The 15,849-nt window shown below is 44.7% G+C and overlaps 1 protein-coding gene across 1 annotated transcript in view; it reads right to left on the minus strand.

Moving 5' to 3' along the window:
• drc1 (dynein regulatory complex subunit 1 homolog (Chlamydomonas)) overlaps window positions 1–15,849 on the minus strand; it is a 165,265-nt gene that overhangs the window by 26,813 nt on the left and 122,603 nt on the right. The window contains exons 13-14 of the mRNA XM_070885107.1: window positions 12,037–12,126; window positions 1,154–1,395 (exon numbers count right to left, since the gene is read on the minus strand). Coding sequence (XP_070741208.1) covers window positions 1,154–1,395; window positions 12,037–12,126 — 332 coding nt within the window. The remainder of the gene's footprint in view (window positions 1–1,153; window positions 1,396–12,036; window positions 12,127–15,849) is intronic.

Consider the following 15,849-nt stretch of genomic DNA (forward strand, 5'->3'; position numbering starts at 1 on the left):
CTACCGATGTCAGGCTGACCGGTCTATAATTCCCTGTTTTCTCTCTCCCTCCTTTTTTAAAAAGTGGGGTTACATTGGCTACCCTCCACTCCATAGGAACTGATCCAGAGTCAATGGAATGTTGGAAAATGACTGTCAACGCATCCACTATTTCCAAGGCCACCTCCTTAAGTACTCTGGGATGCAGTCCATCAGGCCCTGGGGATTTATCGGCCTTCAATCCCATCAATTTCCCCAACACAATTTCCCGGCTAATAAGGATTTCCCTCAGTTCCTCCTCCTTACTAGACCCCCCGACCCCTTTTATAACCGGAAGGTTGTTCGTGTCCTCCTTCGTGAATACCGAACCAAAGTACTTGTTCAATTGGTCCGCCATTTCTTCGTTCCCCGTTGTGACTTCCCCTGATTCTGACTGCAGGGGACCTACGTTTGTCTTTACTAACCTTTTTCTCTTTACATATCTATAGAAACTTTTGCAATCCGTCTTAATGTTCCCTGCAAGCTTCTTCTCATACTCCATTTTCCCTGCCCTAATCAAACCCTTTGTCCTCCTCTGCTGAGTTCTAAATTTCTCCCAGTCCCCAGGTTCGCTGCTATTTCTGGCCAATTTGTATGCCACTTCCTTGGCTTTAATACTATCCCTGATTTCCCTTGACGTCATCAGATCCACTTCCTTTTAATTGGCCGGTAACCTAGTAGCATGGGCTTAACAAGCCCCATCAGGGAAAGTCGTGGGGGAGGCAGGGATGGAGCCAGGAGGGGGGTCGCAGCCCGCCTCGGACGTCGCCCATCTCTCTCCTCTTGGTAGGAAAAATCAAGCCCTAATAGTGTGCAACTGAGCCATACATGCTATGTAAGTTATATGATCTCAATTTGGGCACAGTTGTGGCACAAGTGGTCGAAGGGTTTGCACTCTTCTTCGCTATATAGTGACCCATGCTGGAAAGTCCATGTGAATGGAGATATTGTGAGAACAGCATTGGTCTTGGCTATTTATCATTGACCCCACTTCGGTGCCAAGGTATTGAAGGTAGCCAGGGTCCAAAAAACTGTACCCCAGCATAGGTTACTGCCTCCAGAAGACAAAGGTAGAAAAAAGAAAGCGGGGAAATGCCTTTATGGACAAAGAAAGGCTTTAAAAAGTATCACACACCTTCGTCGCTGATTGTTTTCAAGGAACAATCTTAGCGTTTTGAGGATATCATTAGGGTGAACAAGTTCTGAACTCTGCTTGGATAGCAAATCTGCACAAGCATTGGCCTGTTCCAGCTGTTTTTCAGTCATGCAGACATCTTCCACTGCTGTTGGTTCCGTACCATCTTTTTGCTCCTCTGCATTAGCTTGCACTTCTTCTCGTACCTCTTCATCAAGTTTCTGCAAAAACTTTTCAGTGTCCTAAAGGCAACCAATACACATACTTACAGAATGGAGAAATCCACTAATACGGATGCTGAAATGTCAATATCTTGTCAAACTAGATCATCAGTTTACGAAAAAAATGCTCAGAAATAGATAAAACATCATTACATTGAAAATAAAAGTGTTCCATTATACACCAAGGTTTTCCATGTGGCGTTTTACTTTCCTTACGTTACACAGCAGAGGAAAGTGATAAATACTAATTTTCTTTAAACTTTACACTTATAGAATCACATGAGCCACAATAACAATAACGATAAATGTCTGGCCCATTGTGCCACAGGTGTCAGGTCTGTTTGCATCAGCATAAGGGAATACAATACCTCAGGCATGTTTTAACTATTTTCATCTTGGAAATCGAATTGTTTAATTACGTCAAATGAGTTTGTTTTGTTTCTGCAAAGATTGGAGTTTTAATGATGTTGATAATTATCAGTAAAATGTAATTTTTATTAACAGATCTAAGATGTAGTGAAGGTGGTGGAATAAAGCTAATTAGGAATTAAATTCCAATCCTGTAAAGTAACTGTAATTCAATCTGATTACAGATTCCTTTCTGAAATGATGTAAAATCTAATTCCAGTTCCTGATTGGAACACCAGCCCATTCCCCATTAGCTTTATTCCACCACCTTCACTACATCTTAGCTCTGTTAATAAAAATTACATTTTGCTGATAATTATCAACATCATTAAAACTCCAATCTTTGCAGAAACAAAACAAACTCATTTGACATAATTAAACAATTCGATTTCCAAGATGAAAATAGAACATAAGAACATAAGAACATAAGAATTAGGAACAGCAGTAGGCCATCTAGCCCCTCGAGCCTGCTCCGCCATTCAACAAGATCATGGCTGATCTGGCCGTGGACTCAGCTCCACTTACCCGCCCGCTCCCCGTAACCCTTAATTCTCTTATTGGTTAAAAATCTATCTATCTGTGATTTGAATACATTCAATGAGCTAGCCTCAACTGCTTCCTTGGGCAGAGAATTCCACAGGTTCACAACCCTCTGGGAGAAGAAATTCCTTATCAACTCGGTTTTAAATTGGCTCCCCCGTATTTTGAGGCTGTGCCCCTAGTTCTCGTCTCCCCGACCAGTGGAAACAACCTCTCTGCCTCTATCTTGTCTATCCCTTTCATTATTTTAAATGTTTCTATAGGATCACCCCTCATCCTTCTGAACTCAAACGAGTAAAGACCCAGTCTACTCAATCTATCATCATAAGGTAACCCCCTCATCTCCGGAATCAGCCGAGTGAATCGTCTCTGTACTCCCTCCAAAGCTAGTATATCCTTCCTTAAGTAAGCTGACCAAAACTGCACGCAGTACTCCAGGTGCGGCCTCACCAATACCCTATACAGTTGTAGCAGGAACTCCCTGCTTTTGTATTCCATCCCTCTCGCAATGAAGGCCAACATTCCATTCGCCTTCTTGATTACCTGCTGCACCTGCAAACTAACTTTTTGGGATTCATGCACAAGGAATCCTCGCCGGCCGTCCGGACACGCCATGGCGTACCATCTTGCCGTCCGGAGGAGGCGGGGGTCCCCGATGGAGGGCCCTCTACGCAGGGGTCCTCCCACTATTCATCGGGGACTTGGCCTGGAGGGTGGTGCACGGAGCAGTGCCGTGCAACAAATTTTTAAGCCGGTTCACGGACTCCCAGGCCGCCTGCAATTTCTGCGGTCTGGAAGAGTCCGTGTTCCATGTTTTTATGGAATGCACAAGGTTGCAGCCCCTGTTTTATTATTTGAAGGGGCTGCTCCTGAAATTCTGGCTGCACTTCAGTCCCACTCTCCTGATCTTTGGGCACCCTGTGCGGAGGGGAGCGGGTAGGTCCGAAGGCCTCCTCGTAGGACTGCTCCTGGGCACGGCCAAGGGTGCCATCAGCCGGTCCAGGCAGCGGGCGGTCGAGGGGGTCGTTCAACCTGACTGCCTGCCTCTCTTCCGCTCTTACATCCGGTCCAGGGTGTCCTTGGAGATGGAGCACGCGGTGTCCACCGGTACGCTCGCGGCCTTCCGCGAGAGGTGGGCACCGGAGGGACTGGAGTGCATCATCAAGCCCGGCAACCAAATTTTAATTTGATTTTACGTTTTTAAGTTTAATTTGTTTTAATTGCCGGTGCTTTTAGTGTCCCCCTTCCCTTTTATAGGGGGCACTGGAAAAATTTGATTTTAGCGCCCCAAAAAAAAAACCAAAAAACAAAAAAAAAAAGGGGCCTTGAAAATGTCTGGAGTGTCACCCAGGTCGGGTGGCACCGTTTAATGTTTTTATGTTTTGCAGGTAAACTCAAAAGAGTTTCATGCACAAGGAATCCTCGCCGGCCGTCCGGACACGCCATGGCGTACCATCTTGCCGTCCGGAGGAGGCGGGGGTCCCCGATGGAGGGCCCTCTACGCAGGGGTCCTCCCACTATTCATCGGGGACTTGGCCTGGAGGGTGGTGCACGGAGCAGTGCCGTGCAACAAATTTTTAAGCCGGTTCACGGACTCCCAGGCCGCCTGCAATTTCTGCGGTCTGGAAGAGTCCGTGTTCCATGTTTTTATGGAATGCACAAGGTTGCAGCCCCTGTTTTATTATTTGAAGGGGCTGCTCCTGAAATTCTGGCTGCACTTCAGTCCCACTCTCCTGATCTTTGGGCACCCTGTGCGGAGGGGAGCGGGTAGGTCCGAAGGCCTCCTCGTAGGACTGCTCCTGGGCACGGCCAAGGGTGCCATCAGCCGGTCCAGGCAGCGGGCGGTCGAGGGGGTCGTTCAACCTGACTGCCTGCCTCTCTTCCGCTCTTACATCCGGTCCAGGGTGTCCTTGGAGATGGAGCAAGCGGTGTCCACCGGTACACTCGCGGCCTTCCGCGAGAGGTGGGCACCGGAGGGACTGGAGTGCATCATCACGCCCGGCAACCAAATTTTAATTTGATTTTACGTTTTAAAGTTTAATTTGTTTTAATTGCCGGTGCTTTTAGTGTCCCCCTCTCCTTTTATAGGGGGCACTGGAAAAAGGAAAAATTTGATTTTAGTGCCCAAAAAAAAAAAAAAAAAAAAAAAAAAAGGGCCTTGTAAATGTCTTGTGTGTGTCATCCAGGTCGGGTGGCACGGATACATGTTTTATGTTTTGCAGGTTAACTCAAAAGAGTTTCATGCACAAGGAATCCTCGCCGGCCGTCCGGACACGCCATGGCGTACCATCTTGCCGTCCGGAGGAGGCGGGGGTCCCCGATGGAGGGCACTCTACGCAGGGGTCCTCCCACTATTCATCGGGGACTTGGCCTGGAGGGTGGTGCACGGAGCAGTGCCGTGCAACAAATTTTTAAGCCGGTTCACGGACTCCCAGGCCGCCTGCAATTTCTGCGGTCTGGAAGAGTCCGTGTTCCATGTTTTTATGGAATGTACAAGGTTGCACCCCCTGTTTTATTATTTGAAGGGGCTGCTCCTGAAATTCTGGCTGCACTTCAGTCCCACTCTCCTGATCTTTGGGCACCCTGTGCGGAGGGGAGCGGGTAGGTCCGAAGGCCTCCTCGTAGGACTGCTCCTGGGCACGGCCAAGGGTGCCATCAGCCGGTCCAGGCAGCGGGCGGTCGAGGGGGTCGTTCAACCTGACTGCCTGCCTCTCTTCCGCTCTTACATCCGGTCCAGGGTGTCCTTGGAGATGGAGCACGCGGTGTCCACCGGTACGCTCGCGGCCTTCCGCGAGAGGTGGGCACCGGAGGGACTGGAGTGCATCATCACGCCCGGCAACCAAATTTTAATTTGATTTTACGTTTTTAAGTTTAATTTGTTTTAATTGCCGGTGCTTTTAGTGTCCCCCTTCCCTTTTATAGGGGGCACTGGGGAAAATTGTGATTTTAGTGCCCAAAAAAAAACAAAAAAAAATGAAAAACACAAAAAAAAAACAAATAAAGGAAAAAAGGGCCTTGTAAATGTCTGGTGTGTCACCCAGGTCGGGTGGCATGGTTTAATGTTTTATGTTTTTGCAGGTGAACTCCAAAAAGAGTTTCATGTACAAGGACCCCCAGGTCCCTCTGCACCGCAGCATGTTGTAACTTCTCCCCATTCAAATAATATTCCCTTTTACTGTTTTTTTTCCCCAAAGTGGATGACCTCACACTTTCCGACATTGTATTCCGTCTACCAAACCTTAGCCCATTCGCTTAACCTATCTAAATCTCTTTGCAGCCTCTGTGTCCTATACACAACCCGCTTTCCCACTAATCTTTGTGTCATCTGCAAATTTTGTTACACTACACTCTGTCTCCTCTTCCAGGTCATCTATGTATATTGTAAACAGTTGTGGTCCCAGCACCGAATAGTTAAAACATGCCTGAGGTATTCCTTTATGCTGATGCAAACTGACCTGACACCTGTGGCACACTGGGCCAGACATTTATCATTATTGTTATTGTGGCTCATGTGATTCTATAAATGTAAAGTTTAAAGAAAATTAGTATTTATCACTTTCCTTTGCTGTGTAACGTAAGGAAAGTAAAAAGTCCAAGGTACGCTTCCGCACAAGCTGCGCCCCTGGGATCCGTGGGACATTACGCTGCCCTCCAGTACGCGGAGTCAGAGAGCAAGTTCACGAAGGACAGTTCAGTAACTTCCAGATTCTATTTCTCCAATGCTCTCCTTGTCAACCTTATATCCTCCACCCTCCATAAACACCAACCCGTTCAAAACTCTGACACCTGTATAATGAGAACATAAGAAATAGGAGCAGGAATAGGCCATAAGGCTGTCCGAGCTTGCTCCGCCATTCAATAAGATCATGACTGATCTGATCATGGACTCATCTCCACTTCCCTACCAGCTCCACCTAACACCTTATCGTTTAAGAAACTGTCTATTTCTGTCTAAATTTATTTAATGTCTCAGCTTCCACAGCTCTCTGAGGCAGCAAATTCCACAGATTCACAACCCTCAGAGAAGAAATTTCTCCTCGTCTCAGTCCTAAATGGGCGGACAAACGTAGGTCCCTTGCAGTCGGATTCAGGTGAATTTATAATGGGGAACAAAGAAATGGCAGACCAATTGAACAAATATTTCGGTTCTGTCTTCACGAAGGACGACACAAATAACCTTCCGAATGTACAAGGGGACAGTGTGTCTGGTGACAAGGAGGAACTGAAGGATATCCTTATTAGGCGGAAAATTGTGCTAGGGAAATTGATGTGATTGAAGGCCGATAAATCCCCGGGGCCTGATAGTCTGCATCCCAGAGTACTTAAGGAAGTGGCCCTAGAAATAGTGGATGCATTGGAGATCATTTTCCAACAGTCTATCGACTCTGGAGCAGTTCCTATGGACTGGAGGATAGCTAATGTAACACCACTTTTTAAAAAAGGAGGGAGAGAGAAAATGGGTAATTATAGACCGGTTAACCTGACATCAATAGTGGGGAAAATGTTGGAATCAATCATTAAGGATGAAATAGCAGCGCATTTGGAAAGCAGTGACAGGATCGTTCCAAGTCAGCATGGATTTATGAAAGAGAAATCATGCTTGACGAATCTTCTGGAATTTTTTGAGGATGTAACTAGCAGAGTCGACAAGGGAGAACCAGTGGACTTTCAAAAGGCTTTTGACAGGGTCCCGCACAAGAGATTGGTTTGCAAAATCAAAGCGCATGGTGTTGGGGGTAATGTACTGATGTGGATAGAGAACTGGTTGGCAGACAGGAAGCAGAGAGTCGTGATAAACGGGTCCTTTTCAGAATGGCAGGCAGTGACTAGTGGTGTGCCGCAGGGCTCAGTGCTGGGACCCCAGCTCTTTACAATATACATTAATGATTTAGATGAAGGAATTGAGTGTAATATCTCCAAGTTTGCAGATGACACTAAACTGGGTGGCGGTGTGAGCTGTGAGGAGGATGCTAAGAGGCTGCAGGGTGGCTTGGACAGGTTAGGTGGGTGGGCAAATGCATGGCAGATGCAGTATAATGTGGATAAATGTGAGGTTATCCATTTTGGGGGCAAAAACACGAAGGCAGAATATTATCTGAATGGCGGCAGATTAGGAAAAGGGGAGGTGCAACGAGACCTGGGTGTATGTTTCATCAGTCATTGAAAGTTGGCATGCAGGTACAGCAGGCGGTGAAGAAGGCAAATGGTATGCTGGCCTTCATAGCTAGGGGATTTGAGTATAGGAGCAGGGAGGTCTTGCTGAAGTTGTACAGGCCTTGGTGAGGCTTCACCTGGAATATTGTGTTCAGTTTTGGTCTCTTAATCTGAGAAAGGACGTTCTTGCTATTGAGGGAGTGCAGCGAAGGTTCAACAGACTGATTCCAGGGATGGCTGGACTGTCATATGAGGAGAGGCTGGATCAACTGGGCCTTTATTCACTGGAGTTTAGAAGGATGAGAGGGGATCTCATAGAAACGTATAAGATTCTGACGGGACTGGACAGATTAGATGCGGGAAGAATGTTCCCGATGTTGGGGAAGTCCAGAACCAGGGGACATAGTCTTAGGATAAGGGGTAGACCATTTAGGACTGAGATGAGGAGAAACTTCTTCACTCAGAAAGTTGTTAACCTGTGGAATTCCCAGCTGCAGAGAGTTGTTGATGCCAGTTCATTGGATATATTCATGAGAGAGTTAGGTATAGCCCTTACGGCTAAGGGGATCAAGGGGTATGTAGAGAAAGCAGGAAAGGGGTACTGAGGGAGTGATCAGCCATGATCTTATTGAATGGCAGTGCAGGCTCAAAGGGCCGAATGGCCTACTCTGCACCTATTTTCTATGTTTCTATGTTTATCCTAAGATCATGCCCTCGAATTCTAGTCTCCCCCATCAGTGGAAACATTCTCTCTGCAGCCACCTTGTGAAGCCCCCTCTTAATCTTATATGTTTCTATAAGATCACCTCTCATTCTTCTGAATTCCAATGAGTAGAGGCCCAACTTACTCCACCTTTCCTCATAAGTCAACCCCCTCATCCCCAGAATCAACCAAGTGAACCTTCTCTGAATTGCCTCCACAGCAAGTATATCCTTTCGTAAATATGGAAACCAAAACTGCATGCAGTATTCCAGGTGTGGCCTCACCAATACCCTGTACAGCTGTAACAAGACTTCCCTACTTTTATACTCCATCCCCTTTGCAATAAAGGCCAAGATTCCATTGGCCTTCCTGATCACTTGCTGTACCTGCATACTAACCTTTTGTGTTTCATGCACAAGTACCCCCAGGTCCCGCTGTACTGCAACACAGTGCAATTTTTCTCCATTTAAATAATAACTTGCTCTTTGATTTTTTTCTGCCAAAGTGCATGACCTCACATTTTCCAACATTATACTCCATCTGCCAAATTCTTGCCCACTCACTTAGCCTGTCGATGTCCTCCTGCAGTCTCTTTATGTCCTCCTCACACATTACCCTTCCTCCCATCTTTGTATCGTCAGCAAACTTGGCTACGTTACACTCAGTCCCCTCTTCCAAGTCGTTAATATTGATTGTAAATAGTTGGAGTCCCAGCACTGATCCCTGCGGCACCCCACTCATTGCTGATAGGCAACCAGAGAATGAACCATTTATCCAAACTCTGTTTTCTGTTTGTCAGCCAATCTTCTATCCATGCTAATATATTACCCCCAACTCCGTGAACTTTTATCTTGTACAGTAACCTTTTGTGTGGCACCTTGTCAAATGCCTTCTGGAAGTCCAAATACACCACATCCATTGGTTCCCCTTTATCCACCCTGTTCGTTACATCCTCAAAGAATTCCAGCAAATGTGTCAAACGTGACTTCCCCTTCATAAATCTATGCTGACTTTGCCTGACCAAATTTTGCTTTTCCAAATGTACTGTTACTGCTTCTTTAATAACGGACTCCAACATTTTCCCAACCACAGATGTTAGGCTAACTGGTCTATAGTTTCCTGCTTTTTGTCTGCCTCCTTTTTTGAATAGGGGCATTACATTTGCAGTTTTCCAATCTGCTGGGACCTCCCCAGAATCCAGGGAATTTTGGTAAATTGTGCATCCACAATCCCTGCCACTACTTCTCTTAAGACCCTAGGATGCAAGCCATCAGGTCCAGGGGATTTATCTGCCTTTAGTCCCATTATCTTACTGATAATGTGCCACACTGTGTTCCACTTGCCCATTCTTATCTTCAAATTCCTTTACTACCATGCCCTAACTTACCTTGGCATCCTCGTTTAGCCGACGTCTCCTCCATATCCTTCAGTCTTTCCACTGTGGTCTCCTGTGCATCATCTTTCCCACCAGCTGACTCAACCCTATTTTCTGGAAATTTTTCTCACAGTCTTCTGCCTCAATACTTTTCTGTCTGCCCTTAAAAGCCTTCTTAAAATCCTTCTTTCCAGCTAAGCTTTTTATCATCTCTGCTAAGTCTCTCATCACTGCCTGAAATTCCTTCCCTTCCCCCACTGTAAAATGCTTTGGAAAGTTCTGCTACATTAAACATTGGAAAGACCAAAGCTATCATCTTCAACCTATCACCAATTCCTGGCTCTTGTCCCAAATTGAAGCCGACTGTTTGCAACCTCGCCATCCTATTTGACCCTGAACTGAGCTTCTGATCCCATATCCTCTCCATTACAAAGATTGCCTACTTCCACCTACATAATATCATCCGTCTCCCCATCGCCACAGCTCAACTGCTACTGAAACTCTCATCCAAGCTTTAGTCATCTCCAAACTTGACTATTCTAATGCTCTCCAGGCCGACCTCCCAAACTCCATAAACTTCAGATCATCCAAAACTCTGCTGCCTGTATCCTAACCCACACCAAGTCTTGGTCAACTATTAACCATGCGCTCATTGACCTACACTGGCCCCAGTTCCCCAACGTCTTAAACTTAAAATTCTCAAACTTTTTGTTCAAACCCCTTTATGGCCTTGTACCTTCATATCACAGTAACCTCCTCCAGCCCTACAGCACTCCGAGAACTCTATGTTCTCCTCCTTTCGAGCCATCATGGGCAGCCACACCTTCAGCTGTCTAGACCCTAAACTCTAAAATGTTTTCTCTGAACCTCTCTGCATCTCCACCTCTCTCTTCTTCTTCAAGATCTTCCTTAAAACCTATCTCTTTGATCAAGCTTTTAGCCACACCTCCTAATATTTTGTTTGGCTCAGTCAATTTCTGCCTGATTATGCTCCTGTGAAGCACCTGGGAGGTTTTTCCTTGGTAATGGAGCTATATAAATGCATCTTCCATCCAATTCAACTTTTATTAGCTAGATTTTACTGCATTTATTTTATGCATAAACAACAGCTAATGCTGTAAAGAGTCAACACTGTATGTGCTTCAGTACACTGTGGATATCATGACCTAGGATTTCCACCTCCCTCCAGGAGCCAGTCCAGCTGGGAAACCCGCCATTATATGGAAAGATATGCAAATAAAAGAAACAGAGACTCTACCATGTGGCCTGCCATTTACACCCTTCAAACACTGGACAAATAGACTGCCTGTGAGCAGAGGGAGCACCGGAGCAAAATACTCTTAGAGCCTCCAGAAACAGTTTTGTTTCAACAAGTAGCTCAAACAAGAGCAAATGTCCACCCCAGATTGGCATGACTCCCCAGCAGAGGCTTGAGAAAAAAAGGAAGAAAAGACTTGCATTTATATCGTACTTCCACGGCCTCAGGACATCCCAAAACATTTTACAACCAATTAAGTATTTGTTTAAGTATAGTCACTGTTGTAATGTAGGGAATACAGCAGTTAATTTGGGCATAGCAAGCTCATTTTAAGAGTGGAAGCAAGTCTTCCTCGATTCCGAAGGACTGCCTATGATGATGAGCAAGCTCCCACAAATAACAATGAATCAAATGACAAGATAATCTGATTTTTGGTGTTTGGTTGAGGGATAAATATTAGCCAGGACATCAGGAGAACTTCCCTACTTTTCTTCGAATAATACTGTGGGATCTTTTAAGTCTACCCGAGAGGCCAGATGTCTTGGTTTAATGTCTCATCCGAAAGAAGGCATCTCTGAAAGTCTCAGTACTGCACTGAAATGTCAGCCTAGATTATGTGCTCAAGTCTCTGGAGTGAAGCTTGAACCCATAACCTTTTGATTCAGAGGCAAGAATGCTACCACTGAACCAAGGCTGCCTACCTCACATATTTAAATGATCCCAGAACTGGAAATACAGGCAGAGTCAGGGGACATCCCTGTTGCAGACATAAGTCCTGACCCACTGGAGCTGGGTAGGACAGAAAGCCTTGGCCAATATACATTCACATTTAAACGAACAAGTGACAAATTTTGTCAGTCCATTTTTCAATTTAAGTTGAAATCACACTTACTTTGAAGAAAAACCACATCAGCTTCCATTATAATATTAATCCAGCCTACATCTATATATATATGATGCATCAATGTATAAAGTCAACACATCTGCAATTGATAGCACCATCCAATGATTTAAAAAGTTCACTTTCGCACATGAATTTAAATTTTCTGCAACAAGACACATCCACATATTAACATACAAACCTCAATTAAATAGGTGTGGTTTATTCTAAAATTCTAAAAAAAATCTCTAGCAACAAAATTCCAATGCATTCCTTTCAAAGAGCAATTATGACTATAAATCCACAGTGCACTTAGACTTTGTTTCTAGAGTCGGTTATCTTACCTTATGTAATTCAAATTGAGATCTCTTACAATTCTTTATGAAGAACTCTGTCAGTTTGATGATATCATCTTCATTCTCGATTCCTAAAGCCTATGTAAGATGAGAAATGGATCAGAATTCCCTTTTTAATCTTCCAATTAGATATGTCCCACAGTAGATGCACCAAATTTCTTTCTCTCAGAAAAAAGTAATTTATGTAGCCTACATTACAATGTTTGTCAGATAGCCCTGAGGAAGAACTATTTAAATTTAAAAAGGACTAAGTCAGTCAGGCTTTCTCTTCCTCCTCTACCCCAGATCAATTTATTTACTTATGATGATACCTGTGAAGATGAAGGCCATAAGTGTGGAAATTAAGTTGGAGGCTTTTTAAGGCACTAATGGCGACGGAACGGTAAATTTTGTGCCGGAAAATGATGTGCGACGGCTGCCAAAAAATTCAGTTGTGTGTCCTGAGAGTGGAGTGGAGCGCTAAGGGAGGCGTTCCACACGTCTCTTTGGGCGCTAGGTCAGGTGAGCAACTGAAAATCCATTGCTAAAGAGCCGACCTTATGGCGCCCTAAGAGAGGCCTCCCTAGAAAAAAAGCGGGACAAAAAACACAAAAAACATTTCTGATAAATGAATCCCCCAAAATACAAGTGAATCGCAAAAATAAATCAGAGAAATATTAATTTAACCTACCTTTACTAATCATTCCTTCCTGTAGCGCCCCGGAACAGCTTTGCACGCCAGCTTTCCAAGGCGCTGTCACCACGGAGCACTACGGGTGCCGCTACAATCTAATATCGAAAGGCTGTCAAAACCGGGGATGTTGCACACTGGCTTGACGCTCCGGGCCGATACTGGTCAGCGCCGCCGGCACCAGCAAACTAAAGCAGCTCCAACTCCTTTAGTGCCCCTGTTCCGACCCTATTCAGGGACGCTAAGCAACTGTATTTCTACCCCATAGCGTTCTATTAACAGATTCATTCCCTTACAAGTGTTAGAAATCAGGGATGCCTAAAAATGTATAAAACTGATACGAATGCTGTGTTTTAATCATTGTTTTGAACTGCAAATGGATTGTCTCTTTGGATCAGAGAAGTGCTTAGAAATGATAATGACTTGGTTTCCTATGGAGGGAAACATAAACATAGAAAATAGGTGCAGGAGTAGGCCATTCGGCCCTTCGAGCCTGCACTGCCATTCAATAAGATCATGGCTGATCATTCACTCAGTACCCCTTTCCTGCTTTCTCTACATACCCCTTGATCCCCTTAGCCGTAAGGGCCATATCTAATTCCCTCTTGAATATATCCAATGAACTGGCATCAACAACTCTTTGCGGCAGGGAATTCCACAGGTTAACAACTCGCTGAGTGAAGAAGTTTCTCCTCATCTCAGTCATAAATGGCCTACCCCTTATCCTAAGACTATGTCCCCTGGTTCTGGACTACCCCAACATTGGGAACATTCTTCCCGCATCTAACCTGTCCAGTCCCGTCAGAATCTTATACGTTTCTATGAGATCCCCTCTCATCCTTCTAAACTCCAGTGAATAAAGGCCCAGTTGATCCAGTCTCTCCTCCTACGTCAGTCCAGCCATCCCTGGAATCAGTCTGGTGAACCTTCGCTGCACTCCCTCAATAGCAAGAACGTCCTTCCTCAGATTGGGAGACCAAAGCTGAACACAATATTCCAGGTGAGGCCTCATCAAGGCCCTGTACAACTGCAGTAAGACCTCCCTGCTCCTATACTCAAATCTCCTAGCTATGAAGCCAACATACCATTTGCCTTCTTCACCGCCTGCTGTATCTGCATGCCAACTTTCAATGACTGATGAACCATGACATCTGGGTCTCGTTGCATCTCCCCTTTTCCTAATCTGCCGTCATTCAGATAATATTCTGCCTTCGAGTTATTGCCGCCAAAATGGATAACCTCACATTTATTCACATTATACAGCATCTGCCATGCATTTACCCACTCACCTAACGTGTCCAAGTCACCCTGCAGCCTCTTAGCGTCCTCCTCACAGCTCACACCGCCACCCAGTTTAGAATGGCCAGCTCTCTAGTTGGTCCCTCGACATATTGGTCCAGAAAACCATCCCGAATACACTCCAGGAAATCCTCCTCCACCGCATTGTTACTAGTTTGGTTAGCCCAATCAATATGTAGATTAAAGTCGCCCATGATAACTGCTGTACCTTTATTGCACACATCTCTTATTTCTTGTTTGATGCTGTCCCCAACCTCACTACTACTGTTTGGTGGTCTGTACACAACTCCCACTAGCGTTTTTGCCCTTTGGTATTCCGCAGCTCCACCCATACCGATTCCACATCATCCAGGCTAATGTCACTCCTTACTTTGCATTAATTTCCTCTTTAACCAGCAATGCCACCCCGCCTCCTTTTCCTCTCTGTCTATCCTTCCTAAATGTTGAATACCCCTGGATGTTGAGTTCCCGGAGTATAGTTCTTTGTACTATATACAATCTCCCTGTTGCTAAGCGATTATCTGTTGTTTTTAAGTTAAGACTTGATTCGTGTTTATGTATTTTATGTATAATGTGAAGGGTAGGATTTGAAGTTACATTAACAAAACTGCTGGCGAAGATAATGAATGGAAGTCAAGAGAGTTAACGTAAACATGTTGCTACGTCGTAAAGGAGAACGAGCAAGTTTCTGGTTTGGCTTCATGGGATCAAAGGAGAGGATAAGGGACGAGAGAGTTGTCCACAGGAAGAAATCCTGGGTTAGTGTAAATAGAGTGACATGTAGACAAAATCGTAAGACATCTTTAGGGCGGGCTTTGTTTCAAGAATCGAGGCGAAGAACTAGACTTGAACCGTATAGACTAGTATTGAATATTAAGTTTTTAGGGAAACCTCAATAGGTCAATAGGTCTTGTCAATATCCAGGATCAGGCCCACCCCAAAAAATTAAATAAAGGTAGCCTCCTCAAGGTTGTTCTCATAGACGGTGTGAGGGGAGGGTGAAACATAAGTCGAGCTGGTCGAACACTTTGAGTGATCCCATGATTTACTGAAGGAAGCTCTAGACAGAGAAATATTCTGCAAGCCAAAGAACTGCTTACGTGCGGCAGCCAGATGAGTATTAACTATCTGTTACGGTTGTATGTTTTTGCTATATAACTAATGTGTTATATTCCATCTTAAACTCTGATGAACAACAATATATCCACCAGATTGGTTTTACAGTCGATTCTGATTATTAAAGTGACCAGAAATTCGCTTAAACTGGGCTATCTCTAACACAAGGTTTATGTGGGCTAGACAGAGATTCAGGGATTTAAGTTGTGCCAGTTTTCAGCCAGGCTGCTTGATGAGACAACAGAAGGAAAATGTATTTTTGCCTTTGCAAAATTTTAAATTATATATTATTGGGGGAACCAATCATTGCTGTATAAATAGTTGTGCCAAGCTTGCAACACATTCCTCCCAGTTTGTATTTCAAATCTAATATTACAAAGATACCATTATGCTGTAAATACTATGTTGAAGGCTTGTGGGAGAAGAAAAAATCATCTGTAAACAAGCTGTTTGAACCTCGGGGGGGTGGGCGTTACACACTACAAGCAGTTTAGAATTCAAACAGGAAATCGAACAGAACTGAGTAAAGTTTGAATTGAAACAAGAAGGGATATTGAGTGACATTCGGGTTGACCAATCAGCGAAATGGTCAAGTTATCTCTGGCCAAACACAACTGGACATCTGGCTGCTACCCAGGCCCAGTTTTTCTCTGCTATAAAACACAGGAGACAAAGAAAATCTTTCTCTTGAGCTTGGTAAAGGACACCAGAAGGAA

The sequence above is a fragment of the Pristiophorus japonicus genome, chromosome 7 (genome assembly GCF_044704955.1).
Source record: "Pristiophorus japonicus isolate sPriJap1 chromosome 7, sPriJap1.hap1, whole genome shotgun sequence".
In the NCBI taxonomy this organism is placed as follows: Eukaryota; Metazoa; Chordata; class Chondrichthyes; family Pristiophoridae; genus Pristiophorus; species Pristiophorus japonicus.